The 27,532-nt window shown below is 39.3% G+C and overlaps 1 protein-coding gene across 2 annotated transcripts in view; it reads right to left on the reverse strand.

Annotated features, from left to right (window-relative positions):
* MORC1 (MORC family CW-type zinc finger 1) overlaps positions 1-11,157 on the reverse strand; it is a 188,230-nt gene extending 177,073 nt beyond the window's left edge. Inside the window, exons 1-3 of one of the 2 annotated variants that reach the window (XM_010386597.2) lie at positions 11,016-11,157; positions 7,430-7,483; positions 3,829-3,863 (exon numbers count right to left, since the gene is read on the reverse strand). In XM_010386597.2, coding sequence (XP_010384899.1) covers positions 3,829-3,863; positions 7,430-7,483; positions 11,016-11,080 — 154 coding nt within the window. In that variant the 5' untranslated portion in view covers positions 11,081-11,157. The remainder of the gene's footprint in view (positions 1-3,828; positions 3,864-7,429; positions 7,484-11,015) is intronic. The other variant, XM_010386598.1, reaches the window with a different exon arrangement.
* Positions 11,158-27,532: the final 16,375 nt, after the last annotated feature.

Raw genomic sequence — 27,532 nt, forward strand, 5'->3', positions numbered from 1 at the left:
ATCATCATGTTCTCCATCTCCTCACCCCACACATGGGCAACTAACCTGGTCCTCTCGATTTCACTGCCTTAATGACTCCCATTTGACCACTTTCTCTATCCCCAGTATACTGTCTGGTTTCAGGAAACCACCATCTCTTTTCTGGATCACAACAGCTCCCTACCTTCTTGCTCTCCCTACAGTCATAGGGTGCAGCCAGTCTTTCCATCAGTTGTGTATTTCACTGCTCTCCTGCTTAAAACCTCTCCATGGCTTCCCACTGCTCTCAGGATAAAATCCAACCACCTAATAAATCTTTTTTGTCCTCCATGACCTGGCCCTCTGGATAACTCTCCAAGCTCATTTCTTGTCTTCCCCTCACTTGCCCATACTGCCACCTTCCACTCCCGCACAAATACTCCCCTTGAACAAATCTTTAACATCTCAAACATTTTTTTCTACATTGTCTCCATATTCCAGTTGCTGCACATAATGCCCTTTCACCCTTTCCATGCTTCACTCAGCAGGTGAATGCCTATTTTCTCTTTCAATTAGTTCATATCAGACTTCTTTTAGGAAGCCTTTCCTAATCCTTCCATGTCATTAGTGCCCATAATTAATGTCCCTTTTATCTCTGTTTTCCCACTTTTGTAGTATATTAAAATACCTGTTCATATATCTATTTGTCTTTTGGACCAATGGTTCCTACACTTTTTTGGAACACAGTACCCTCGGAGATATGAGGAAAGCTATGGGCCCTCTACCCACCAAAGTACAGCTACATACTGCATTTTTCATGGGCTCCACACTAAAATGCCAGTTCCTTAAGAGTGTAAACCCAGCACCTAGCCCAGTGCCTGGCATTTAGTAAGCACTAAAAAAAAGTACCGAATGCATATCCATGTTTACTGGAACTAATACACACAAACGTATAAAACACCACAGTGAAACATATTTCATTTGAATTGTATAGCCTTCAAATTAATTACTTGACAGAAATGTAAGATTGACAAGAATTCAAGACTACAGTAAATAATTTGAAAAGTAGTCCAATCTTAGATTAACTTTGTATCCCCAGAATAATTCTATGTATTGATGCATAAGCATTGTCCCTGCCTTTTTTATCCATTTTTTTTAAGAAGATCAGTTTGCTACGCTGATAGCCATATGAGGGCTTGCCTCAATAAAAAATGAATAGGTAAACCAATAAAAACATGAATAGGTCATTTTAAGCCAAGCTGAACTATAAGTTCAGTTTTTTGCCAAATATACATAAACACAAAAAAGAAGGAAGTGCCAGCCAGGCGTGGTGGCTCACGCCTGTAATCCAGCACTCTGGGAGGCTAAGACAGAGGGAATCACTTGAGGTCAGGAGTTTGAGACCAGCCTGGCCAACATGATGAAACTCCATCTCTACTAAAAATACACAAATTGGCCGGGTGTGGGCCTGTAATCCCAGCTACTCGAAAGGCTAAGGCAGGAGAATTGCTTGAACCTGGGAAGCGGAGGTTGCAATGAGCCGAGCCGAGATGGTGCCACTGCACTCCAGTCTGGGCAACAGAGTGAGCCTCCATCTCAAAAAAAAAAAAAAAAAAAAAAAAAAGAAGTGCCACTTTAATCTCAACTTGGTCAAGATCTTATTTTGTTTGTTTATGATGATGCTGAGTACTCAGAGAAAGTGGGGTGAAATAAACGCTCTCATTCCCTGCTGGTCTCCAGTCACAAACTCCAAAGAATATAATGCATGGATTCTGATTACATTTGTTGTGTTTTGTGACTATGGGTAAGTCTTCTCAACCCTCCATCAATTGTGTGCGTGCTCTGAAGGAAATGCAGCTTACATCTGTTTCTCCTCCTCCATTGCTAGTACCATTGCCCTATCATAATTCTCATGAAATCTTGCCTAGGTAATTCCCATAGCCATATCTCCCTGCTATCCTTACTTTCATACTTCTTCACACTCTCTTGTAAGGTATTTCTGGAATGAGTATTCTTCTCTGAAAAAAGAAAAGAGCACGTGTCTACTTAGAAAACTGACACTGCTCAAAGTTCTTCAGTGGTCCATTGACTGCAGAAAAAACCTTAGTATGGTATTGAAGATGCTCATTCATTTGGTTCTGACACTCAGTGCGAGTCAGCCGAGCCTCAGCATCATTCCCTGAGTGCTTCTTCACCAGGTATCTGTGTGGCTCCCTCCCTCACATCATTCAGGTCTTTGCTGATACCGTTAGCTATTTAAAGAAACCTTCTTAGACCACCCCGTGAAAAACTGTATACCCCTTCAATGGCTCTCTGTTTTCTTAACCTGCTTTATGTTTTTCCCTTTTAGCACTTATCATTGCCTGGTACATTACCTATTTGTTCATTTCTGTGCTGTCTATCTCTCCCCATTAGGATATATGTTCCAGGGGAACACAGACCTCAACATTTTGCTCAGTGCACTATCCCCAGCACCTAGAATAGTAGACAATAAATTATTACTGAATAAATTAATGAATCTGTGAACTAGCCTACATCCATTTGTTTTCTCATAATTATTATCTAGACAGGAATATTCTTTTCTTCCTGGAGTATCTGACAAAAATCACATCCATATTTCAAGCTCTAGCCCCTTAATATGAGGCATAATTTCTTCTTTCTGTGTGTTCCCACCATACTTTGAGTCTCTCCTAGGCAAGAGTGTTCATCCTAGTTTACTCTATATAATTGGATATGGAAGGGAAGATGACTTTTTCTCACTAGAAAGGCCCTATTCTGTGCCTTCACTCACTTTTTCCCTGTGGAGGTGAGCTCACTCACCTACTGGTCACTTAGGGAAGAATAAACTGGGAGGCTCAGTTCCCAACCTGCATTTTCCTCCTGGGAGAAAGCTGCCTGCAGACAGCATGAGTCCTGACCCCTTGTCCCAGGGCAGACAAGTTTCAGAGGACGCCCAACTCCACTGGGCGGGTGAATCTGCGTGATCCCGGGGTCTGATCTGCAAGTCCATTTGCTCTCTCACATTAAGCTAAATACTCCAGCCTAACATTTATCAGCAATAAAGGCTGACTCTTTTTTTATTTCTCAAGTTTTTTAGGACCTGGAGAGGAGAAGGAGATGAAGAGGGTCATTTATTGTTTCCTCAGTTATCTCAAGAGGTCCACGTCTATCTTCCTCATGCAGCATAAGCACTCTTCTGGCTCAGAACACTCAGTTAACTGAGGTGCTTTTTAAACAGAGATATGGATTTAGATCATGGAGCATATCCTCTCACCCGTGACCAGTAGCCAATATTGCAGAACAGCTGACAGAAAAGTGGTAGGGATGCAGCGTGACTACCTGGGCATTTCTCTAGGTAGTGTTAACTACACAGCTGGATCACAGAACCTAACTTCATTAGCATCATAGTCTAATGAGATAACTAATGAGTGCAAAAATACTTGATGACTACGAATAAAGTCAGCAAAGAAAAGAGATTTTCTAGCCCTCATACCGCACATTCACGTACACACTTTAAAACTAATAAGTTGGGAATGATGTATGCTTAATTATGAATAACCATTAACTTAGTATGCTTTTTAAAAATAAAACTGTTTCTCATGGCAGGCAAATTGAGTGTTCCAAATCACTCTGATACATTCACAAAACTCTGGAAGACCTAATTTTGTAAATGGGTCCTTTAGCACACAATCTGACTCTCAGAGCATACTTTCCTCACCCTGGCTCCCCACAGGGTCACTGTACCCACAAAGCACTTAGATTACATTAAAATGCTATAGAATGTGGTTTTATTTCATGAAATAAAATACAAGCAAATAACTACAGGCTTTCCATCAGAAGAATATAAAAGAAAAAAGCAAATCTGCTCACCTGAAAAGACATCAAGCCTTTCAGCCCCTGCATCCCTGGAAACAATATAAAAATTTTATTGCTTCAATATGAAATGAATTGCTTACATAAGGTATAACCTATTGTCAGATATCAAACAATACAAAAATCCACTTAAACTGCTTCAAAATCAATTTCTAAAATGTTTCACTGTGCTATTATATCATAAGACCTATGATTAGTCATAATTTGAGAATATGAAAAAGACTACAATTCAGAAATGTGAAAGAGGAGATGGAATTTAGTGGGAATTACACAAAAAAACTAACAAAATGGATACAATTTTTTTAAAAAAACAACAAAAAAAGCTGGCTGGCAAATAATCCAGAAGTCATGGAATGTTTTTCATATTTTAGTTCCAAAAAAAAGAAAAATCAAATTACTAGGCGATAGTGTATTATAAGAAGACATTTAAAGAACATACATGGAAGGAAAGAAATCAAAATGCTAATAGGAGTTTTCTCTATGTTAGAGATTGGAAAACTACAGCCACGGACCAAAATGGCCCAACAACTGCTTGTAAATAAAGTGTTATTGGAACACAATCATGCCCATTCATTACATAGTATCTAAGGTTGCCTTAGCACTACAACGGGCCGAGTTGAGTAGTTTCAAAGGAGACCCCATATCCCACAGAGGTGAAAATATTGACCATCTGGTCTTTTACAGAAAAGGATGCTGACCCCTCTTCTAGGTGATGAGAGTACTGATGAAGATTGTTTAAAAAAAAAAAAAAAATCTCCATTTTCTAAAATTCACAGATATTATTTTTGTATTTTTTTTACAATTATTTTTAAAAGTAAAATTTTTAATACAAAAGGAGAAAGGGCCAGAAGACTCTGGCTTCAATATCGAGGATGTGACAGAAAGGAAGAAGGCATAGGCAAGGAAGACTTAGCTGATGAGTAAGAAGGTAAGTTAAGGCAGGGAGGAGTCTAAAAGGAAGCTCAGTGCAACAACAGCAACTACGTAACTCTGGTGGGGAAACCTGAGCGTCTCTCAAAAGTTCCATCAGTTCTAAACCCAAAACTACCCCAAACAAATCTGAGTAGGTACACTGTACGCACTCCACAAGCCTAGAAGTTAGTCCCATATAGCTCCTTCCTCTAGCCAATTGCTGCTTCTCAGTCCTCCCTATATAGACACTCTGGAGTCACCACTGCCATTTCTTGAGCACCTCCCATGTATCAAGTAAGCACTGAATGACGTATTTTTGAAAATTCTCTTCCAATCCTTACCATAGTTCCGTAACACATAGGTATCAATATCTCCATTATATAATCATGCATTACACAAAGTACCATGTACACAATAAATGCTTAATAAATGCCAAGGTACTGAAATGGAAGTTTTTAAAGAGATTTTTTTTATGCAGCACTTCCACAGATGAAGGCATAAAATAATTCACCTTTATCATATATTAAGACATTTTATAATAATCTTTGTTCTTTAGCCCAGGACACTTCCTCTCTGAAGAGCTCTTGTATTAGGAAGCGGACCCTAACAAATCCTTCCTATATCACCACATATTCTTCTCCTCTCTCTACCAATATTCTTTTAATATCTTCCAGTTCTAATTTTTAAAACTACAGGAAATCATTAAAATAATGAATACAATGATATAAAAGAATTTCTTAGAATAACATAGGAACTCTCCTTCGTAAGACCAACTGAGTATCTTAGGTCTGCTAAATAGCTTCTTCTGATGTCAAACACTAGCATCTAAGCAGTGGTGGAAAACTCAAATGTCTATGAAGAAAAAGGGACTGAAGGGTTGAGGTTGTCCACGGGGGAAAACTGTAGGCAAAGCTGAAGGCACAGGCTGGTCCCATGAGAGCACCTGCTACTCACCTCCAGCCCCTGATCCCGTGGAGGAATATGGCCTTGAGATTGCTACTCCTCCTAATCTTTCAAGGAAGGCGGAGGGCCCAAAGTTTTTATTTGGTATCTCCAATATCTTAAACCTTATAAATAATTCTTTTTTTCTCCCTTCCTTTTCTTTATAAACACTGTGCAAACTTTCACTATGAGCCAAACACACATAAGACAGGCTGGACCTGGTCAAGGGGCTGCCAGCTTACAAATGCTGCTCTAAGAATCGGTTGATGGATCACATGTCTGAAGTCAATCTTTCTTTCCCAATCACCCTCTACTACATAAACCGTTTCCATTGTTCTACTTCTTCTACATTCTGATTTTACTTGTCCTCCTTTGTTGAATGACTGAAATAAACAATTTCAAAGGAGAAAAGACAGTTGGAAAAATCGACAAATGTGTTCTTTCAGACTTTCTGATGTCAAGTTGCTGAAAGTGGGCCATTCAGTAGGAGGCAGGACTGATGACATAGGAAGAGCCTTGCTTCCAAGCTTTGAGCAGAAGAAACAGTATCAACCCTAAGCTCCTTTAGGGAAACTAATCAGAAGTGTTCATCTATCTTGGCTTCATCCTTATTAGCTCTTTCCAAGCTGAGTTCATGGTTCTGAACAACAGACTTTATTCTTTTTCTCCGCTTCCCTCCCTTTTTATGATTCCATTAGCTCAACAGACAGTTTCCTAAAAGGAGGAGATGACGACTTTCCACTTAGTGCAGGGCAGGAATTTCTGGATGGCTGGTTAATTGACTACACTTTGTTGTCACACTCTCAGAAGGGTCATCTCCCACCTAAGGCAAAAAACGGGGAACAAATACAAAAAAGCCAAAATATTGTTATCAACCAATGGCAGGGAATTTAGGCTCCTACTGAGAACCTTGATCTAACAACTGCATATTACCTCCTAGATGGACTTTGCTTTCTAAGGAAGAAGTAGGAAAAATCTTCAGTTATAGGGAATACCAATATAAAACATGTCAAATGCTTTATTCAATTTAACAACAACAAAAAAAATTATCCCCTCACAAGCTCCCACAAATACACTACTGAGTAGAACTTAAATTGTCTAACGGGTTCCTTAATCATTAATACCTTTATTGGAGACAGTAAAATGTGATAGTGAGGTTCTGCAGCCAGACAGCCAACATTTGAATGCCAGCTCTGCCAAATATGAATTATGTGACTTTGAATAAATCATCTAATCTCTCTATGCATCAATTTCCACATATGTAGAACTAGGGTATTAATTCCCATCTCAGAGTGTAGATGTAAGGATGCACAACATAATGCTCATATATAAAGTGTTTATGTATGTCTGATACATAGTAAGAGATCAACAAGTTAGCTATTTTCTTAACTACACAATTTGCTTCAATGCAGACTTCAATAAATGCCCAAATCCATGTGTAAATTCTCAAGACAAGTATACACTGACATACAATTCAAAAATATCTAAATGAATATGTACTATTAAATGGTTATTAACATAAAAACAGACTTCAAGTTTGATCATAAATAAAAATTAAATAAAGCTGAATAATTCTTTCTCTCAACTATCCTTTTCCCTAGAATACCTTGATTTTGTAGGAAATCAAGTCACAAAACATTCCAGATGGGAAAACATGACATGATCTTTTTATCTTTCCATGTAACTAGACAAGAGTTTGGTCATGAAATTCCCTCAGTAAGTGCTGTTCACAGATGAACCCTACCTTGCATTGTCCAGCAATTCAGCCAGTGCTCCAAAAAGGAAACTGTGAGTGGTGCTGAAGAAATAAAGAGAAAACAAGAAGTTAAACCAGGTGTGTAATCAATGTAAAAGCTTTAAGATACTCGCAGACAAATGTTCTCCAGTTCCAGACATCTAATGAAATAAGAAGTTACTCTAGATACAACTCTCTCAGCATGGTCAAGATTTGGAACTAGATACCCTCCGTTATGAAGCCAGGGTTAAAAACACTTTTGCCAAAATATCCTGTCCACTTCTAACAAAATAAAAACTTAAGGGCCTTAGTATCTATCACTGAAATAAACTTTGACCTTTTAATATTACTTTATAAGCATGTTTTTTCAAGTGAGTTTTTTTCCCCCAGAAGATTTTTCATTAAAATTGTATTATTTAAAGACAAAAATATTTCTGAAGAATACTGATCAAAATCCTTGCCTACTAAAAGGCCATAAGGCTCCATCTGCAGGCAAAGGAATTGGCAGGAAGCCCCTGCGTGCCTCACCAATCTGTATTTTTCTGGGGAATCTTTCTGCTGAAGCCTGCTCCTTAAATAACCTCAAAAATGGCCTCGGGTCACTCTCTCCTGTACCCTCCAATGCCAAGTCCTCGGTAACAGAATGTTCCAGACAGCCTTCAGTATTTACAACATTTTGGAGGTTCATAGTTATCTGAGGGTGGAATCATACTAGCTTAAGGCTCCCATGCTTGCTTCTAATTTCCTGATGCGGATATTTCAATCAGCAACCTTATCACAGCATTAAGGGAATATTCAGTATGCAATTTTCTTTCTATATTTAGTAAACAGGTAACAGAAGCAAAAGAGCCTCATTTATCAAAAACACATCTGCTCTTCTATACAAGAGAAAGCATCATCTGCAATGTCTCAGAGTCTCCAAACACCTCAGGACACAGGACAACACTTTAGCTTAAAATGTATTTTTAAAACACACACACACACACACACACACAGAATATATCCCCGTATTTTGGAGTTTCAAACACAAGAGGCTGGTTAAAAGTCGCTTGAGTCCAGTAAGCTTTAAATTTTGTAATTAACAAAAAAAAAGTACTAAAATGTTATTGTTACAAAAAGATGTCCTTCACCCAAAAGAAAGCCATTACAAAAAAATTATAAAAACATAAAATAGTGTAAAAGAGAAGTATGATATGCTTTACAAAATCAGGACTTTAAATCACAAGCCCTTCTAGGAAATTTAAAGTACATGATTCAATATACAAAACTTCAATACATAAACAATCCTTTAGAAAAGCAACTGCAGTAATTCTGACCAAAACATCATAGGAGTTTCTGCACTAGCTCATTCGAGAGATTGTTGCTGACTGCCTACCATTGCCCACGTGTACAGGTAGGGTCTTGGATGTCTTGGAGCTCAAGCTGGTGGGGTACATGGAAAACACACAAGTAAAACTTATGAAGATGATATTACAGATTTTGACAGGGTGCTACCTTCATAGTAGCGATGGGTAAGAGTAACTGGTGAGGAGGGGCATGGTGGTAGGGAAAGCACCTCTTGGTAAAAGGTATTTAAACTGAGTCCTGAAGGATGAGAGAATTCACTCCCTTGCAGAGTGCGGTAGAAACCTTCTAGCAAGAGCAAGAGATGCAGACACCCTCGAAGCAGAAGAGCTAAGACGACCAGTGAGCTCCGCTTATGGTAAAATGGGGAGAACAGCTTGAGATGAGAGCATGACTGGGTCACAGAGAAGAACTTGTACTTGGCTGACATACAACTGGAAACCACTGTCGTGTTTTAAGAAGAGGGGCATAATTTGGTTTACATTTTAAAAAGCTCACTCTGGCAGCTTTCCAGGAAAAGGACCATCGAGCAGCCAGAATGGAAAGCAAAGAACCCAGTTAAGAGGTTGTCTGGAGTAGTCTGGACAAGGGATGGTGGTGGTTTGGACTCAAGTCAATGGCAGTGGAGACAGAGAGAAATGGATGATTTGAAACATATTTAGAGAAAGCATGCGCTTGATGGATTGGACATAGAGGTAGAGGGAGAAATTTAAAAATCACTCCTTTTGCAGAAGGAAGTCTCAAACAACAATCTACCTAGGCTGAGCGCAGTGGCTCATGCCTGGAATCCCAGCACTCTGGGAGGCCCAAGTGGGAGGATCACTTGAGCTCAGGAGTTCAAGGCCAGCCTGGGCAACATAGCCAGACCCCATTATCTACTAAAAATTAAAAAAAAGAATTAGTCGGGCATAGTGGTGCATGCCTGTAGTCCCAGCTACTCAGAAGGCTGAGGCTGGAGGATCACTTGAGCCCTGGTGTTTGAGGCTACAGAGAACTATGATCATATCACTGCATCCCAGCCTGGGCCACAGAGCAAGACCCTGTCTCCAAATCCAACCAACCAAACTACCTGGAGGAGCTGAGAAGTCTTCGATTTGTATCTAATTTTGTTGTTACTCCATGTCGCTGTCACTTGTTAAGTTATTACACCACTAGTTGAAAATGGGACTGGGGAAGTGGCTCCCACACGGTGGTTTGGGGGAATGGAGGTTGTGAAGCAGTAGCCGCAAAATCCTTATAAAACTGAGGCTGAGGAATTTTTATGAGATAAAATTCACAGTCCTTCCAACACCGCACTGAACATTTTTCTTAAATTCACTCAAAACTATTATTTCTTCATTTGTCTTCCACCTCAGCTACCTTTTAACTTTTTGTTCCACCCTTTCCAGCTTGACATCATTCTCTGTGGAGACATAAAAACTGAGTATCTGCTGAATATTGCCTGTTTAACTCTGTTATGTTAAAATTATACAGTTCGTCCCACACAGCAAGGCTGGCCTTCCCTGGCTTTCTTTATACCTCCACTTCTGTGGTTTCAAATTTGGTACATCCCTGATATCAGTCCATATATTTAGTAAATCCAAATAACCAAAAGATGCCAAACAAAAAAAAAAAGAAAGAAAGAAAAAGAAAAACCCTGACGTACCACTGTGAATTAAACAGCACTAACTGCTATAATTTGCTGTATGGGAAACGGCAGATGAGAGAAAATACCTCTGTCATTCTCTGCAATCCGAGTATTCGAAATGACACCTGAGAAGCACTAAAAGGCAGACAGGCACGGCAGAGAAGAAGAAATGACCAAATAACTAAAAGGTGAGATTCCTATCCTTAGAGAGGTTACATTTTTGAAAAGACTCAGGAGGCCACAGAGTTCGAAATCAATATATGCAAATTACTCTGTTTGAAGGGCAACTTTAATGTTTAAATTGTCAGTGCGTTAGGCAGACTAAGGTTAGGCAGGATTGGTAGAATCACGGTTCTGCCCACCAACAATTAAACAGTTGTGTTAAATGATAAATGGGGGCCTTCCAACCACTTGGTGTTCATTGAAGAGTACCAAAAGGGTTCAGCCTGGCCCAGAATATATCTTTATCACGCTTTCGTGGTTTTAAAAAAGCCTATACAGCTCAAATAAATAAATAAATCCATAAATCAAGTTCACTTGTTGAGTATTTCCTCACGGAACCGGCAAAACCTTTCTTCATGGCGCAGAGACCCTCCCCGACCCCGACCCCACCTCGGCACTCACGAGTTGGCGTGGATGAAATCCAGATGCAACTGGGCCCGCCGAAGCGCAGCATACCTGTCGTCCATGCCCTCGAACGCTACCAACGCAACTGAAGAAAACAGGGACTCCTGACCGGCAGCCGTTCGCCTGCACCCGCCCCCACACCCACGTCCACGCCCACGCGCAGAGGCCGGGCTCAGCAAACACTTGCTCCCCCTTGCGGCCGGACCGCGAAGCTCCCCGTGCACCGTCGACCCAGTTGTCTCGCGAGATTAGTTGTTGCCTGATCTTGGAGCCACAATTTGAGAATGATGCGTCTGAGCTAGGTTCTCCCGGAGCTGAGGTTTATGTAACCTTCTCAGACGGTTGTTCCCCACCCTGCTCCTCTCAGTCACTCCCCAGGGGTAAAATGGAGCCCAAAACTGGGAATAGAATTTGATTCAAAATGATTACACACTTACACAACGTGGGCGGCAAAGCAGGACAGTGCGGGGAAGGTAATGGGCAGTTCTCTTGCTTGTCCATTGTGTTACATAGAACCAGAGGTAAGGGTGCTCTGTCCTGTAATCCTAGTGCTTACTTTCCTGTGTTTCTTGGGTTGATCATGTTTTTTTCTATTTGGAGGAAAAAATGAAAAACAGAAGTGACAAGCTGGAGAGAACACAAAAGGAAGACTAAAGACAATCAGAACAGAATTTGGACTTTAATATGGAGACTTGTCCCCAGCTGAGAATAGCGGCCCCCACCTGAATGGATCACTAACCTTTTTTACCTGTCAGCTGACATGCAGCGATTGCACTTGCTGGCCTGGCTCAGTGCTTAGATATTCTATATTGCTCCAAAAGATAGAACTAGGCAGGTAGAAGGTAGGGGTGCGGGATTGGTGTGGGTAGATAAATATGAGGAAGGACTGCACAGATGTGTAGAACAGCTGGGTAAATAAATGGTGTTTCTCTACTCACAAAGCACTGAGTTCTTAAGTCACCAAAACCGAACTGATTCAATGTTTTTTGACTTGGAAACAAAGGTAGTTCAATAATACTCAACAAAGATTTTACATGATAGTCATAAAGTCTGAAACAAACATCTTTTAAATAAAGAACTTGAACTAGATGTGTTTGTAATTTCCAGGCATCATACAGGCAGTGAAGCTCTCAGAAAAGAAAAAACAAAAATTAGTTTTGGAGTAGTCATTCTACTTCCAAAGAGAGGAGTTTATCAGCTACTACATTTATGGGAATCAGGAGAGGAAGAGAGATTTGAATGGCAACCCAAAGGAACATGATGTTCTAATTTCAAAACTGGAAGTAAACATAAACATTTCAAGTAATTTTCCTGATTGCATTTTTGTTTTAACAGTGGCTGATGTGGCGATGTTTTGACAGCAAAATTCTCTTTACTAAGCAACTTGAGCTATCTTTCCAATTTTTCCTTCTATAGAACTTCACAAATATGATACTTTATTTTTATTTTATGGACAAGAAAAGCTTGACAAGCCTCTTCTGGATTTATTTTACTACCCAATTTCCAGCTGCTATCTCAAAGCAATTTACCATCGGAAGGGCACCAGAGCCACCAGCCTATAATTAGTAAAGGCTGTAATATCTAATTTTTATCAGAGGGAAGGGTGTGATTATTGCAGAAGCACTCCTTCTAATAATCTGAGCAGAGACTTCCTACGGTAAGTGGCCAGCCCCAAAGCACCAGACAGTACTGGTTAGCCTGGATGACAGGGACAGAGAGAATCCATTAGATTGTGCTTAAAAAGAGGCCTGAAAGTCACTGCACAGAATCCACCAAAAGCCTTTCCCCACCTCCCCATTTCAACACTGTTTAGCCACTCTGCCATCATAAAGGCAAACCTCGTTTCTCCATAAGAGTACTTCTGTGATTGCTTATTTCAGCCATATCCCTCAACCCTGCCTCAAGATTCATGTTAACATTATTTCATGGTAAAAAATACTGGGGGAATGGCAGGAAGGGGAAATTTAAAATGAGAATGCCATTTGATCATCTTATGGTTAGTACTGATTTTAAGGAAAGCCTGTTTGGGAGAAAAGACTCTTCAACTCTTCCTAACTTAGCATTTCAGGTTTGTAAAATTCATACTGTAGTCACAAATAATGGCTCAAATCTTTCAAACTATACTTTCCCTCTCATTTAAACAGCTGTTATGTGAACCAGCATTTCATTGCTCTTCACAAACATGTTGAACTCAAGACAGATTTTATAAGCATGAAAAACTGATGTTTGAACCTACCGACCATCCACAATGGTTGGCCGTTTCTTAAGAACTAGAATTTAGAAGTGACATTGGCATACTATAATAAACACAAAAAGAAATGTTATTAAATTGATGATATTAAAAGAGGCCAAGGACCCTCAATTGGCAATAGGAAAATACATCTGAAAACAAGTCACACTCTTTGCTATGGCTTGAATATTTGTCTCCTCCAAAACTCATGTCAAAATTTAATCCCCAGTATGGCAGTTTTGAGAGGTAGGACATTTAAGAGGTGACTGGGTCATGAGAGCTCTGCCCTCATGAATGGATTAATTCATTCATAGATTAATGGGTTATCACGTGAGTGGGACTGGTGGCTTTATGAGAAGAGGAAGGGGGACCTGAACTAGCACACTCAGCCCTCTCATTATGTGATGTCCTGGGCCACCTGGGGACTCTGCAAAGAGTTTCCACCAGTAAGAAGGCCCCTACAATATATGGCCCCTTGACTTTGAACTTGTGAACCTCTATAAGGTTCACAAGTTATAAATAAATTTATAAATAAATTTTATTTTCTTTACAAATTACTCAGTTTTAGATATTCTGTTATTAGCAACATAAAGTGAACTAAGACACCCTTCTTACTTATTGCATTCATGTGAGACAATCTGATTAGTGTGTTTTTGTCTCTCTCAGTCTACTCCATGTTAGACAATGGCTAGAGTTTTCATTGCATTAATCTAAGTTATTTATATTACTGGAAATCTTTATGCCCAGGTTTGCAGCACAGTGGTAAGCATGTCTGAAGATTGTAGAAAGATATGAGGCCTTGAATTTGCCCAAATAATAGTGATGGTAGTAGAAGATTGAGAAAATAGGGTAGTCATTTTGGTTTAGGTAACCCAATAGCCATTTCCAACTGTCTTATTTCCATCTCACAGCTGAAAGCTTGCTTTCCTGTACTCTTCTGTAGTGAGAAATGACCATCTGACCCAGTCTTCAGAAATAAAATAGATGTACAAGTATGCTAAGTGGTTTCTAGAAAGGCTTTTGCTTTCCTATTAAAAGGCACAGGCAGGCCTGGCTCTGTCTCCCTCCTCCTATGTGTCTGCCTTGAATACAAGAACAATACCTGGATCTTTGGGTGTCATTTGCATCCATGAGGAAAAAGTCAAGAAAATTACTTGAAGCCGCTACAAACATTCTTGAATTACTAAACCAAAACTCAGCGATCTCTCACCTCCAGATTTTTTGTTATGAAACACAACTGAAATTTAATCCTTATTTGTTTAAGTAATTAGAGTTGGCTTTTCTTCTACGTGGAGCCAAAATTATTTTAACTGGTATGGAGTAGCAAAGCATAATGCCAGAAAGCACCAGAAGTAAACATTCTTTTCATCGTTGGGCATCAGCAAAAGAATATTTATTTTAAAGAGTGATATTTATGTTTTTTCTTGACAGACGTAGTAAATGTGAATTGGCAGAAAGGAAGGAAGACACTGCAGACGGGAGCAGCCATTGGAACAAAAAGACAGAGGAAGGGGCACGACATACGTGTATGGAATATAATAACTGGAATCGCTAGACTGCAGCACAGGAATGGACAAGTTTGGCCAGGTAAAGAAGGAGAGCACTGAAAGAGGGTTTGTGTGTCAGGGGTTTGCATGTCAGTAAACAGGTTTATGTTTACTGTGATACATCATTTGGGTCATTACTGGCTCATCTAGTGAATCAACCATTTATTTGGTGAAACCCAGCTCTGTGGTCATCCCAAGAAAGTAAAAAAGAAAAGCACCTATTCTTGCATTCAAAAAAGTTATAGTTTAATAGAGGCAAATGTATCAGGTTTCAATCTAGGAAACAGAAACCATTCCAGGTACTTCAAGCACAACGAAATATAATACAGGGAAATGGATATTTATAAAACTTCTGGGAGGAATAGAAGGGCCAAAATCAGGGGCTCAACACTGGACAATTGAATTCAGGCAAACGTCATAAAGCTGCAGAGCACAGGGCAGCATCTGCTGATGCCACAGCTTTGTTGTCTCCAGTTACCTATGGGGATGGCTTCCAGATGGTAGAATGCTGAGCCTGGCCATTGCCTCTAAACACTCACATCCCATGTTCTGCATGCTAGCAGCAACGTATTGAAAAAGAGAGAGAGAGAGACAGAGAGACAGAGAGAGAAAGAGAGGAAGAAAAGCATCTGACTTCTGATTTCTAGAACATAGTCTAGTTGGTAGAACCCTTTTTCACAACCAGATCCTTGGTTGCTAAAACATCTAAATGTAGTTTCTAGTTTTTCAACCTCTCTAACAAGACAGACTGAAGAGAAAATACACAGAGACAGAGGGAATTTCTACTGCATTGATAGACTTTTAAGGCATCAATTAGAGCAATAAGGTCTTAGAGGTTCTCTGAGAGAAGGCTGGTCTCCAAGGAGGGAGGCGGGTTAGGAAAGATCTCAAAGAAGCAATGAAATTTGAACAATGCCTTGAAAGATGAATTTACATTTGCCAGGAAAAAGAATCGGGATTGGCATTCTAGGTAGACTGCCCAGTTTAAAAAAGAAAAAGTATGAAGTTGCCTGGGCATTCGGTAAGTAGCTCATTATGTCTGGAGTGTTTTGTGCAAAGTGGGGCAGGAGAGGAGGAAATGGAAGTTTAGATGGAACTTGAAAGGAAGCGGAACTCAGATCATGGTGAGCCCTGAATGCCATGCAGAAACATTTGAAATGTATCCTGAAATGAGTGGGAAACCAGACCCAAGCCTCCAGCAGTGGAGTACTATGAATAAATTTAGGCCTCATAAGGATCATTCTGGGTGCATGTGGAGACTAGACTGGAGGAGTTCAAGACTGGAAGCAGAAAAGCCAGTTGGAAGAGTGTTACAATAGAAAACAAGAAACAGAACTCTTGAGCTGAGGAGAATCTTGATATTAAACAAAGAAAAAGTGAATTGGATGCCCTGATAACTTATTTAGCTGGAAAGGTCATCCCTAAAAGACATGAAGTGAAGAAGAGATAATGGAGATAAGAACTAGAGTGGTGTGAATGTAAGGTCTTGATTAGGAAAACTTAGGAGCAGGCTTTTCTAAATGGGATCAACAGATAGGAAATGCATGGAGAAAATATCTTTCGGTGGCTTAATTTACTTCTTCTGGTATCTGAAAAAAGCAGAAAAGAAATAGGGGCCAAAAGTCAGTTCATGCTTTTAAGTCTTAAATCCTGGGCAGATGGCATTGTTGTTGATAGTACTGGGCAAGTCACAAAAAATTACCAGGTTGTGAGGTGGAAGAAAATGAGTTCATTTTTGTCAAAGTAGGATTTAGCACCAAAGAGCATATCGAAGTAGAGGAAAATTGTCAATGAAGTTTAAATAAATATATGGTTTTCCTATCTTTAATGGAATTAGCTAACAACAGGTTGTCATTTTTTCAATAAAATGCACTTTTTTGTTTTGGAAAATAACTGGTGAAGTTCGTGAAACTTGTGTGCCTCTAAAATCAGAGGCTGAGGAGCCAGCTCATGGGGATGAAAGGAGCCAGTTAAAAATACCAGGATGGAGAGAAACACACATAGGTAAACAGAAGGGGACATGCAAAGTCTATAGATATTACTTAATACCTTTTAAGACTGACCAAAAAAATGTATAAAGAAATTTTCTGCACAGAACCCCCATTTAGATGCTATTGTCCAATTTCTGAATTGAAGCTGTCAACTCAGTTGACTTCCAAGAATTATGCACCAGTCTCAATCTGAAAAGACAAGACAGGGTTTTCTATAATTTTATTTGCTGGGATTTGTCCATGGAAAATGAAGGGAAAATAGCACATACAAATTCCTCTCAAACTTATTTTATCTTCTTTCAGCAAAACCTTTTGAAAAAAAACCCTCGCAAATAGCCAACTTTGGTGCATTATTAGAATGTAAAGTGATAAAACAAGACCCATTGATCTTTGGGGCACTATGTAATAAAAGCCTTTTAAGAAGTTCAAAGGTGGAAAAAAACCTCACACATGTAAGGAAGACTTGTACCTTGACCTTTGATCACAGCACTTACAGACATGCAATGAATCACTGGTAATTCAAAGGAAGAGGTAAGCACACTTTTCCTGCTGTTGCAAAAAGAACTGCCTCTTAAAATTTCTTATCTAACTCAAATTGCAGACCTTTGAAGTGAATCAAATTGTCTTGTATTTTCTCCAATAGACAAATGTCAGTCTGAGGAACTCACTTACCCATCATTATATTATCTTCCTCTCATATCATACTGCAACAACATGCAGAAAATGCCTGGTATATTTTAGACACTCAAAACTTTTTGTTTCTAATTGACAATTTGTTGACTATCTGATTTTTCTTTTACTAATGTTGTATCCCTCCCACATCAAATTGCCAGACTTCTGTCATTTGAAGTAAGCTTTAAAATGTGTCAGCTGGGCATGGTGGCTCACACCTGTAATCCCAGCACTTTGGGAGGTTGAGGTGGGTGGATCACAAGGTCAGGAGTTCAAGACCAGCCTGGTCAACATGGTGAAACCCTGTCTCTACTAAAAATACAAAAATTAGCCGGGCGTGGTGGGACGTGCCTGTAGTCCAGCTATTTGGGAGGCCAAGGCAGGAGAATCGCTTGAACCTAGGAGGCAGAGGTTGCAGTGAGCCGAGATTGTGCCGTTGCACTCCACCCTGGGTGACAGAACGAGACTTCATCTCAAAAAAAAAAAAATCGTGTCATCCTAAATAACAGAAAGGAAAAGATATCTATTAGGGAATAGAGCATTGCAATAGGAATATGCATGCCTAGTAAACTATGTGCATATTCAGGGAGGTAAAGGCAGTCAAAGATTTTTTAAAGAGAAAATGAAAAGGATAACATAACTGTTTTGAAATAATTATCCTTGGCTACAAAGATCGACAACGCAAAGGTGATTCCCATCCAAGGTTAGATGAGCAGTTGCTGGGCGGATGTTCCTGCAGAAGTATTTTTTGTGCAAGGTCACGATGGCCTTTATGCAAGGTTGTGATTTTTGTGAAGTCTTCTATGATAATTTTGTTATCAGACATACAAGCATGAGAACCCTCTCTGCCTGGCCTTCCCCAGCAATTTTGTCAGGGTTTTTTGTTTTTGTTTTAACACTAGTGACTATTTTAATTCTAACAACTTTCACAGTTGTTAGAGCATATAAAATAAAAGCATTTTAGAATAGGCACACCATTTGTGTTTGACCAAAACTGCACACTTTTAGAATCATTTTTTGTTTTATTTGTTTATTTTATTGTTGGATGTTCATTGTTTTTGTTTCACCATAATAATTATATGACCATAAAGTAATAATACAAAAAAGTCCAACCTGTAAAAGAAATAAGCCTAGAATGTAATGTCAGGGACCCTCTACCACCAGTCCAGTACTCCACCATCTCTTTATTTGTAGCCTGAAATTTCTTTAACAAGGCACAATACCTTTCATTGTACAGACACCCCTGGGACAAAATAATAGGGTGTGGTGGAGGAGAATTGCTGAATGCTGGCTGATTGTAAAAGTACTAGTTTCAAGGTTCCAAATTGTGAAACACTGATATTATCCTGCTCTTCTGGCTGAGAGGCATTTGCTGGATATTCCTAGCTTGAATGGGGACTGAATTCCTGTCCAGATAAGGGGACTAATTCTTAGACTTTATCCTGGTGTGAAGGTTAATGATGGAGCATCTTCATGGGTCTTCTGACTGATAATGTGAAATGCCATTGGAAAACATTGAATCAATAACAAATGCCAACAGGCTTTGATATGCCGTGTATATGGAGACTGAAAGTCCATGACATCTCTCAGGCTTCCAAATTCCACACCTTTTTGTGTGGAGAGGTTGGGAGGGAGAGTGAGTTGTTTGTTCTGAGTCTGACTCCCTTCCACAGTGGCTTCCTGCCTTTGCATCATTCTCTGTAACAAGCGTCTTTCAGTCTCTCTTTTTTTTTGGTGGGGGGAGCATGGGAGTATCTATTTCTCTTGAAATCACCCACTAGTCCCTCCCCTACTCCTGGAAGAAGCACTCTCTACCCTATAATCAGTTACCATCAAACTAGTAGATTGGGTTGTCTCTATTCAGAATGTCACTCCCTGCCAAAGCAAATCACCTCATCTTCTAAGGGGGCCCCCGTCTCTAGGTAGCCTTTCACTAATGAAGAGTGATAGTTTGAGTGGATATCATCACTCTAAAAGCAACCACTCCAAAAGTGATATTTTCTTTTTCCATACATCCAACCCTTACAGATAAAAGTCTTCAAAAATACCAGAGATAATGAATATTTATTATAATTAATTTCCCACTAGCAAAATTTTCTCCCAGAAAGATGTATGCCATATGCCAAGGAGTTCATGGGACTGGGCTCATTAGATTTAGATGTATTTTTTATTTTATATTTATTATTTTATTTTATATTATTATTTATTTTATCAACTGAAACATTGAAAACTTTATTCAAGACAGCTAGGTGTATGACAAAATTGTATATAGTTGATCATATACCTACACCCTCTTGTGTCTTTCACCTGCCTCTGGTGCACAGACATACCCCAACCTCTGCCATGGTCTCATCTTTATATCTGTATCTCAATCAGATCATGAAATATTTTTGTTTAATTATCTTAGATTGGATGCTAATGTTGTTTATTCTTTCTAGGTTTGTGGTTTCTTTTCCTTTCTCTCATTTTCCTTTTCTTTTCCGTGTCTATACTCTTCACCCAAAGCTCTTGTCTTTATAGCATCATAGTTCTCATCTAGAATAACCAAAGGCTTAGGTATTAGTCCGTTCTTATACTGCTATGAAGAAATACCCAAGATTGGGTAATTTATAAAGGAAAGAGATTTAATGGACTCACAGTTCCACATGGTTGGGGAGACCTCACAATCATGGCAGGAGGCCAAGGGGGAGCAAAGGCACATCTTATATGGCAGCAGGAAAGAGAGAGCATGTTCAGGGGAGCTGCCTTTTATAAAACCATCAGATTTCATGAAACTTATTTCCTATCATGAGAGCAACCTGAGAAAAACCCACCCCCGTGATTCAGTTACCTGTCACCAAGCCCCTCCCATGACAGGTGGGGATTATGGGAGCTATAATTCAAGATGAGATTTGGGTGAGGACACAGCCAAACCATATGGGCTTACTACTGTTGAGAAGAAAAGCTGATGGTAACAGTGGAGAATACAGCATCCTACCAAAACTGCAACATCAAAAAGGCCAGACTCTGTAATCATTATACCTCTATTAAAAGTGGAATTTCTACAAAATTCCTCCTAGGAACCTTTGGTATGGGGATAATCATAGTTTTGAGATCCTTGGAACATGCACTAAATTTGATTTTCTAGTTCCAAAGGATAATATTCTCAGGCTTGCTTGAGAAACATATATTATAATTGATAACAAAGAAAAATGATTATGATAATTCATTTAATGCCCATTACATGACCAGGATAAATTAAATAATCTGGATTTAAGAATCATGAGAAAGTCATTAATTCTACCTGAGGAACCTCCAAAAAATGGAACCAAGGCCTGCCGTGGGTATAGGAAGCCCCTGGCAAGCTCCCCAACTCACTCTTGCCCATTTCCATCTTCTCTGGTACATCTTCTTTCCATGAAAAAGAAATTAACCCATCAACCTGTTGGGTGACCTCAGTGGGAGTGAGAACTAAAATTTCACATTAGCTTTAACATGCTGGCCCAGAAATACAAATAATTTCACAATTTTGAATTACTAGGAAGGAAATGGAATTGGGAGATGGAGAGCGAAGATTGTAGAATAGCGTTTCTTGTCTTTCTCAAACCTCTCTTCTATTCAAGAAGGAAAGGAAAGAAAAAACAGTTCATCAGTGGACCCGTTCTACTGGGGCTGTTCCTTCTGATATTCTCTCCAAAAACTCCTTTTTAGTCTGGGCACGGTGGCTCACACCTGTAATCCCAGCACTTTGGGAGGCCGAGGCGGGTGGATCACATGAGGTCAGGGGTTCAAGACCAGCATGGCCAACATGGTGAAACCCCATCTCTACAAAACTTAGCCAGGCATGATGGTGTGCGCCTGTAATGCCAGCTACTCAGGAGGCTGAGGCAGGAGAATCGCTTGAACCCAGGTGAGCTGAGATTGCATCATTTCATTCCAGCCTGGGCAACAAAGCTGAGACTCGTCTCAGAAAAAAAAAAAAAGAAGTCTTTCTCTTTATGGAAAACCAGAAGTTGTTAATAACAAAACTGCCCACATTTGAAGGGTTTTGTCTTTGCTACTGTTATGGACTGAATTGTGTTGCCTCCCCTCAAATTCATATGTTAAAGCCCTAACCCTCAGTACCTCAGATTGTGACTATATTTGGGGATAAGGCTTTTACTGAGGTAATTAATTAAAAACAAGGTTGTTGGGATGGGCACTAATCCAATCTGACTCGCGTCTTTCTAAGAAAAGGAGATTAGGGCACAGACACCAGAGATACGAGTGTGCACAGAAGGATGACCATGTGAAGAGGCAGCAAGAGAGTGGCCGGAAAAGATCCAAAAAGGAGACTTTGGAGGAATTCAAACTGCCAACACTTTCTTGGACTTCCAATCTCTAGAACTGTGAGAAATAAATTTCCATTACTTAAGCCACCCAGGCTGTAGCATTTTGTTACGGCAGCCCTAGAAAACTAATAAAGCTACCCAACAATCATGCATGAGAAGTAATTTCTACTATTCTTTTTCATCCACTGTGACATCCCTCATGATCTCCTTCTAGCCTCTTGCACCTTCCAAGCCAGGACTCAGAATTCTGTTTTCTCTCTTCTATTCCCCTACCAACTCATGGCATTTAATTCCCATAACCTTCCTCCCTATCCCTTTGCAGTATCTTAAGTCTATTATTTTTTCCTCAAGGACCCAGGAATTTCAAGGAATCCTTTAAATCCTTCAAAGCTAAGCCTTTCCCTGGTGAATCCAACTGTTGGTTTTATATGCACTAGACTGAAACACATGTACTTAGTTTTGACCCTGAAAAAGTCACACTAGTGAGGGCTCAATTACAGGCTGCAGCAGAAAAAGCATCATAAAATCCTAGAACAACCTTTACCCTAATCTATGCTAGATTATCAAGTTTATCTTCTGTGATTACCAGAACCATGGGAACAGATTGAATCCCTATGGAACTAATACTAATGTCCACAGTGCTACCTGCAGAAAAAATCTGGCCTTTTTCACTTCTGCAGTGAATCTCCAGAAATGCTTTTTTTTTTCCTTTTTCTTTTAGTTTAGTGAAGCATGGAAGACTTAGGAAATGACAGACTGTGTTTTGATAGTGAGCCAATTGGGCAAGGTCCCCTGATAGTTCTGTGCTCTGTAAGCGAGCTAGCACATTGCTGATGCTCAATAAATGTCACATATTGTCAACTATCAATTATTCAGAGTGTAATGAGAAAAATGCCTTGGCATGCATTACCACGAAGCTTAATCACGAAGCTGTGTGACTCTAATAGCATATCGTATAACAGATTGGCGTTTTGCTTAAACTGCTCGACTGTATACATTTGTATTAATGATACATCTTTAAATGACTCCAACTCGTTTATAGTGACAACCAACAGAAATCATTGAAATTATTGAACATCAGTAACAAAGCAAGTTTTTAAAGTAGGCCTGAAGAGTATCCATAAATGTACTGTCATGGCCCCAATTGATGTCTTGCTGATGCATCGTGTCCATTCAAGCCCCCTGACCTTTCCTCAGGCTCTCTTTTCCTGGATTTTTCTTCCTCCCACAACTCAATTTGTCCTCATGGGAAATTCCAACTCACCTCACTGGGAAGCATTCCCTGCAACTGTCTTCTCCCACACAAGGAGCAATTTTGATGTCTGTTTGTAATGCTAGTACTTGGAACAGTGCACATGGAATATGTTCAAATAGATGGATTTTAAAAAGTACTTAGAGCCTAGAAAGGGTCTGATAAATAGTTGTTGAATGAATGAATAACAACTGAAGGATAAGACTAAATTCTCAATGTTCTGTCTTTTAATGCTGCTCTGTGGTGCATATACAAATTAGGAAATAACTGGAAAAGAGTGAAAAGAAAGAGACCTTGGACAACATGAGCTTAATTGTCATCTTCAGATCCAGGTCATATTGGATCATCTGAAGATCCAGGATTGGTCATTCTAAGATCCAGGATCCAATACGACCTTTGATCTTAAGATGACAATTAAGCCCCATATAATGGGGAGCTCTCCTCTTCCTCAGTGCAGGCAGGATCAGTCAGTATTTCAAAGATCCTGAGCTACCTACAACTACTTATTCAAGTCCTTAAACTACATTTCCAAACATTAAACCTAAGTATCTCAGGCTGTAGCAAGTTGTTTTTTTTTTTTTTTTTTTTTTGAGATGGAGTCTCACTCTGTTGTCCAGGCTAGGCTGTAGCAAATTTTAAAGCCTTCAGTAACCACACTAAAATGAATACAAGGGGGTCTCTAACCTTTTAGCTAATTTCTCCAAGTTAGTCTGGCTCCTATTGTTAATATGTGGTGAATATATGCCCTCATATCCTGGTGACAGCAGCATTTAAGCCTCAGTAGGTACAATAAGAAGTATAGTGTACTTGAGTGCAAAGATTAAAGAGAGAATATACTTCATATGTGTCCTCAGCAAGGCCTGATTTTATTCTTAAATTGAGAAAAAAAAATAAAAAAATGTCCGCTTCCAAGACAGAACCATATTCTACACAATAATTGAAAAGTAGTGTTTAATTACACCAACTAAGTCTGAATCTTGTTATCTTGTGCCTTGCTAAAGAGCTACTTTCTGCAGGTAGCTCAAGACTTTACAGAAACTGTCATTTATTCTTAGGATGTGGTTGCTACGTCATTCTCTGCTTAAATACCAGGATATTCTCTCACTTCTAGGGAAGAAATGGACCCCCTGAGAGGTTTGACCTGATAATGATGACACATTATGCTAACAATACAAATTATAGCAAACCTTTATCTGTAGTCAAATCAGTTAAAAATGATTCCCTTAACAGTAAAATTTTGTTCTCATATAGCAATTATTTGAAAGTCTCAAATAACTTCATAAAAATAAGTGCTATCACCTGCTCACTTCCAATAGGTTGACTGTAGTTGAAAGTTCATTTCAGTGTTAAGAGTTAATATCTTCTCCTCCTTCAACACGTTGGCTGGCTCTACACCTTTTACTTGTGCCAGTAATGACATTGAATCATGCCAAGCTGTACTATGCCCTTCATTCCTTCTTATCAGAATGTTATAAATGAGCATTACATTTTCCAAAGCTTTGCGGTTTGTTGTGTTGGATTGCCTCGCTGGCATGACTCAGAACAGAAACTAAGTTCAGCTTGCCTCTTGATAGTGTAAAGGTTTTTTGTTTGGGTGGTTTTTTTTTTCCTTTTCTTTTCTTTTTTTTTTTTTTTGTTTTGGAGATGGAGTCTTGCTCTGTCACCCAGGCTGTAGTGCAGTGGTGCAATCTCGTCTCACTGCAACCTCCGCCTCCCTAGTTCAAGCAATTCTCCTGTCTCAGCCTCCCGAGTAGCTGGAACTGCAGATGTGTGCCACCATGCCCAGCTAATTTTTGTATTTTTAGTAGAAACAGGGTTTCACCATGTTGGCCAGGCTCGTCTCATACTCCTGACTTCAGGTGATCCACCTGCCTCAGCCTCCCAAAGTGCTTACAGGCATAAGCCATTGTGCCTGGTTAAAAGTTTTTTGGTTGTTTTTTGTTTTGTTTTGTTTTTCTTTTTTTTACCTTTCTTTTTTCTTCTTTAAAAATTTTTAAATGATAGCAGATCTGATTTCACATGTTTCTCTTCTAACATGTATTTTTCATTGATATGTAATATGGGAGCTTACCAAGGTCTGTCATATCATATTAAAGTAATGATTTCTAAGTATAAAGCATCAGAGTTGTAAACAGACTCAGCTGATAAGCTTCATTAATTCTTGCCGCTCGATCTTTCTATTTTTCAAAGATATTCCAATTTGATTTCAAAGAGCGTTTCTGTATCTTTGTAATGAAGATTGCCAATTTTCATGGATTTCAGCTTTTTTCTTTCATAGGTCATAAGAAGAGACAAGTTCTAGGGAAAACTATTTAAAACCCACGCATCAACACCAAAACAAAACTACAACATGAAGTCTGTTTTCTGTAGTCAGTTAGAAAAGACTGTAAACTGATAGGCCAGTGCAAGAAAATAATGACTCAAATTAATTCAATTTAATTTGAATCAGTTAATTCAATTAAGTTCAGTAATGTTTACTAAGAACTACTATATAACAAGCACTGTGCTAGGCACTTAAGGCACACAAACAGGCATAAAAGGTAGTACCAGCCTTCAGGAAGCATGTAATCTACTTGGAAATACTGAAATGTACCTACATAACCATCGTGTGGGAATGGCCTAATGATTGAAGGTATGCAGATGTAAGAAAGAGCAGCCAAATCCGAACTGGGGGATCCGGGAAGGCTTCATTCACCAGGAAGGATAACAGTTTCTGGCCCATAAAGGATCTTGTATTATATATTCACCTTCCTGATAAAACTGAGTTGCCCGGGCCACATTCACCTCTGGGCCCAGTTGGGGCCACACTCAGCTAATTTGTCTCATTTTACTGGCTCATGCCGTTGTGTGTGAACTGCATCTCTACTTCTGCTGTAAAACTTTACTCTGTTATTTCTGAACACTCCTTGGATAAGTTATGAAACTTGATAATACTGTCTCCATAGAATTGCTGTATTAAATGAGACAATGTGTAAAAATTTATGGAATACCTGTTATTATTTTATACTTGCATTATCTAACCCATCCAAAATAATTGACTGATGACCCATTGAGAGAAGTGAGGTAAAAGAGATAGGAAGCAAAGCCCCTCTCCCATTCCTCCTCCAGACAAACTTCACTTTAGGCCTGTAAGCTGAAGAATGATAAAAGTAGAGAAAAGAAAGATAAATTTCTCTTTTGGTTCTATGATCTCCCAGTTTAAAAAACAAAAGTATTTGTTCTCACTCATAAGTGGGAGTTGAACAATGAAAACACATGGACACAAGGAGGGGAACGCACACACCAGGGCCTGTAGGTGGGTTGGTGGGGAAAGGGAGGGAGAGCATTAGGACAAATACCTAATAATGCATGCGGGGCTTAAAACCTAGATGATGGGTTGATGAGTACAGCAAACCACCATGACACATATATACCTACGTAACAAACGTGCATGTTCTGCACATGTATCCCAGAACTTAAAATTTAAAAAAAAGAAAAGAAAAAAAAGTATTTTCCTATGATTTTCTTGATATTCTTCTAGTCTATCACACAACTAAAAATTTATACCTCTTTACAAAGTAAAAAATAATGGAGACTTATGGAATTGTGGCAACAGCTATTGCATCTCCAAACTCTTGTATAGGTGGACACATGGCCTAAGCTTCCAAGATTTTGCAGTGTGTGTGTTTAGTTAGCTGTCTTCTAAAGCCTTTCATTTATCAGTAAATGGAGGCATAACTCCCAGGTAGGGAGATCCAGGTTTCTAAACACCCTTTACAATGTAAAGATAGTCATCAACAAAGTTGTTTTCTACCACTTTTATAGATCCATACCAATTCATTACAGATTGCATAATCTTAATGAAACTGGCACATAGGCATAATTTGTCATTAAGAATAAATTGTATGATGATGAACTTAGTCGATTAATCAAGGCACTGAAAAGGGCAATTATTTGAAAAATGAAAGTACTGTTCTGGTTGTATTGATTATGTACTTTTTTGGAAACAAACACGTTTTACAATGCAGTAAAACATTCCTTGTTTTTAATTAAACTTTTTTTTTCTTTTTCTTTTTCTTTTTTTTTTTTTTTTTTTTTGAGATGGAGTCTTGCTCTGTCAACCAGGCTGGAGTGCAGTGGCATGATCTCGGCTCACTGCAACTTCTGCCTCCCGGATTCAAGCTGTTCTCCAGCCTCAGCCTCCCAAGTAGCTGGGACTATAGGCACGTGCCACCACGTCCAGCTAACTTTTGTATTTTCAGTAGAGACCAGGTTTCACCATGTTGGCCATGCTGGTCTCGAACTCCTGACCTCAGGTGATCCACCTCGGCCTCCCAAAATGCTGGGATTATAGGTGTGAGCCACCACACCCAGCCAATAATTATTATTTTTGATATTATTATTACTGCTGGTAGTGATCCATGGTATAGATATATCACGTTTTAACGTTCAGCTGTTGAATGACATCTGGCTTGTTTTTAGTCTTTGCCTATTGCTAATAAAGCTGTCATGAACATTCTTGTACAGATTTTT

The sequence above is a fragment of the Rhinopithecus roxellana genome, chromosome 1 (assembly GCF_007565055.1).
Source record: "Rhinopithecus roxellana isolate Shanxi Qingling chromosome 1, ASM756505v1, whole genome shotgun sequence".
In the NCBI taxonomy this organism is placed as follows: domain Eukaryota; kingdom Metazoa; phylum Chordata; class Mammalia; order Primates; family Cercopithecidae; genus Rhinopithecus; species Rhinopithecus roxellana.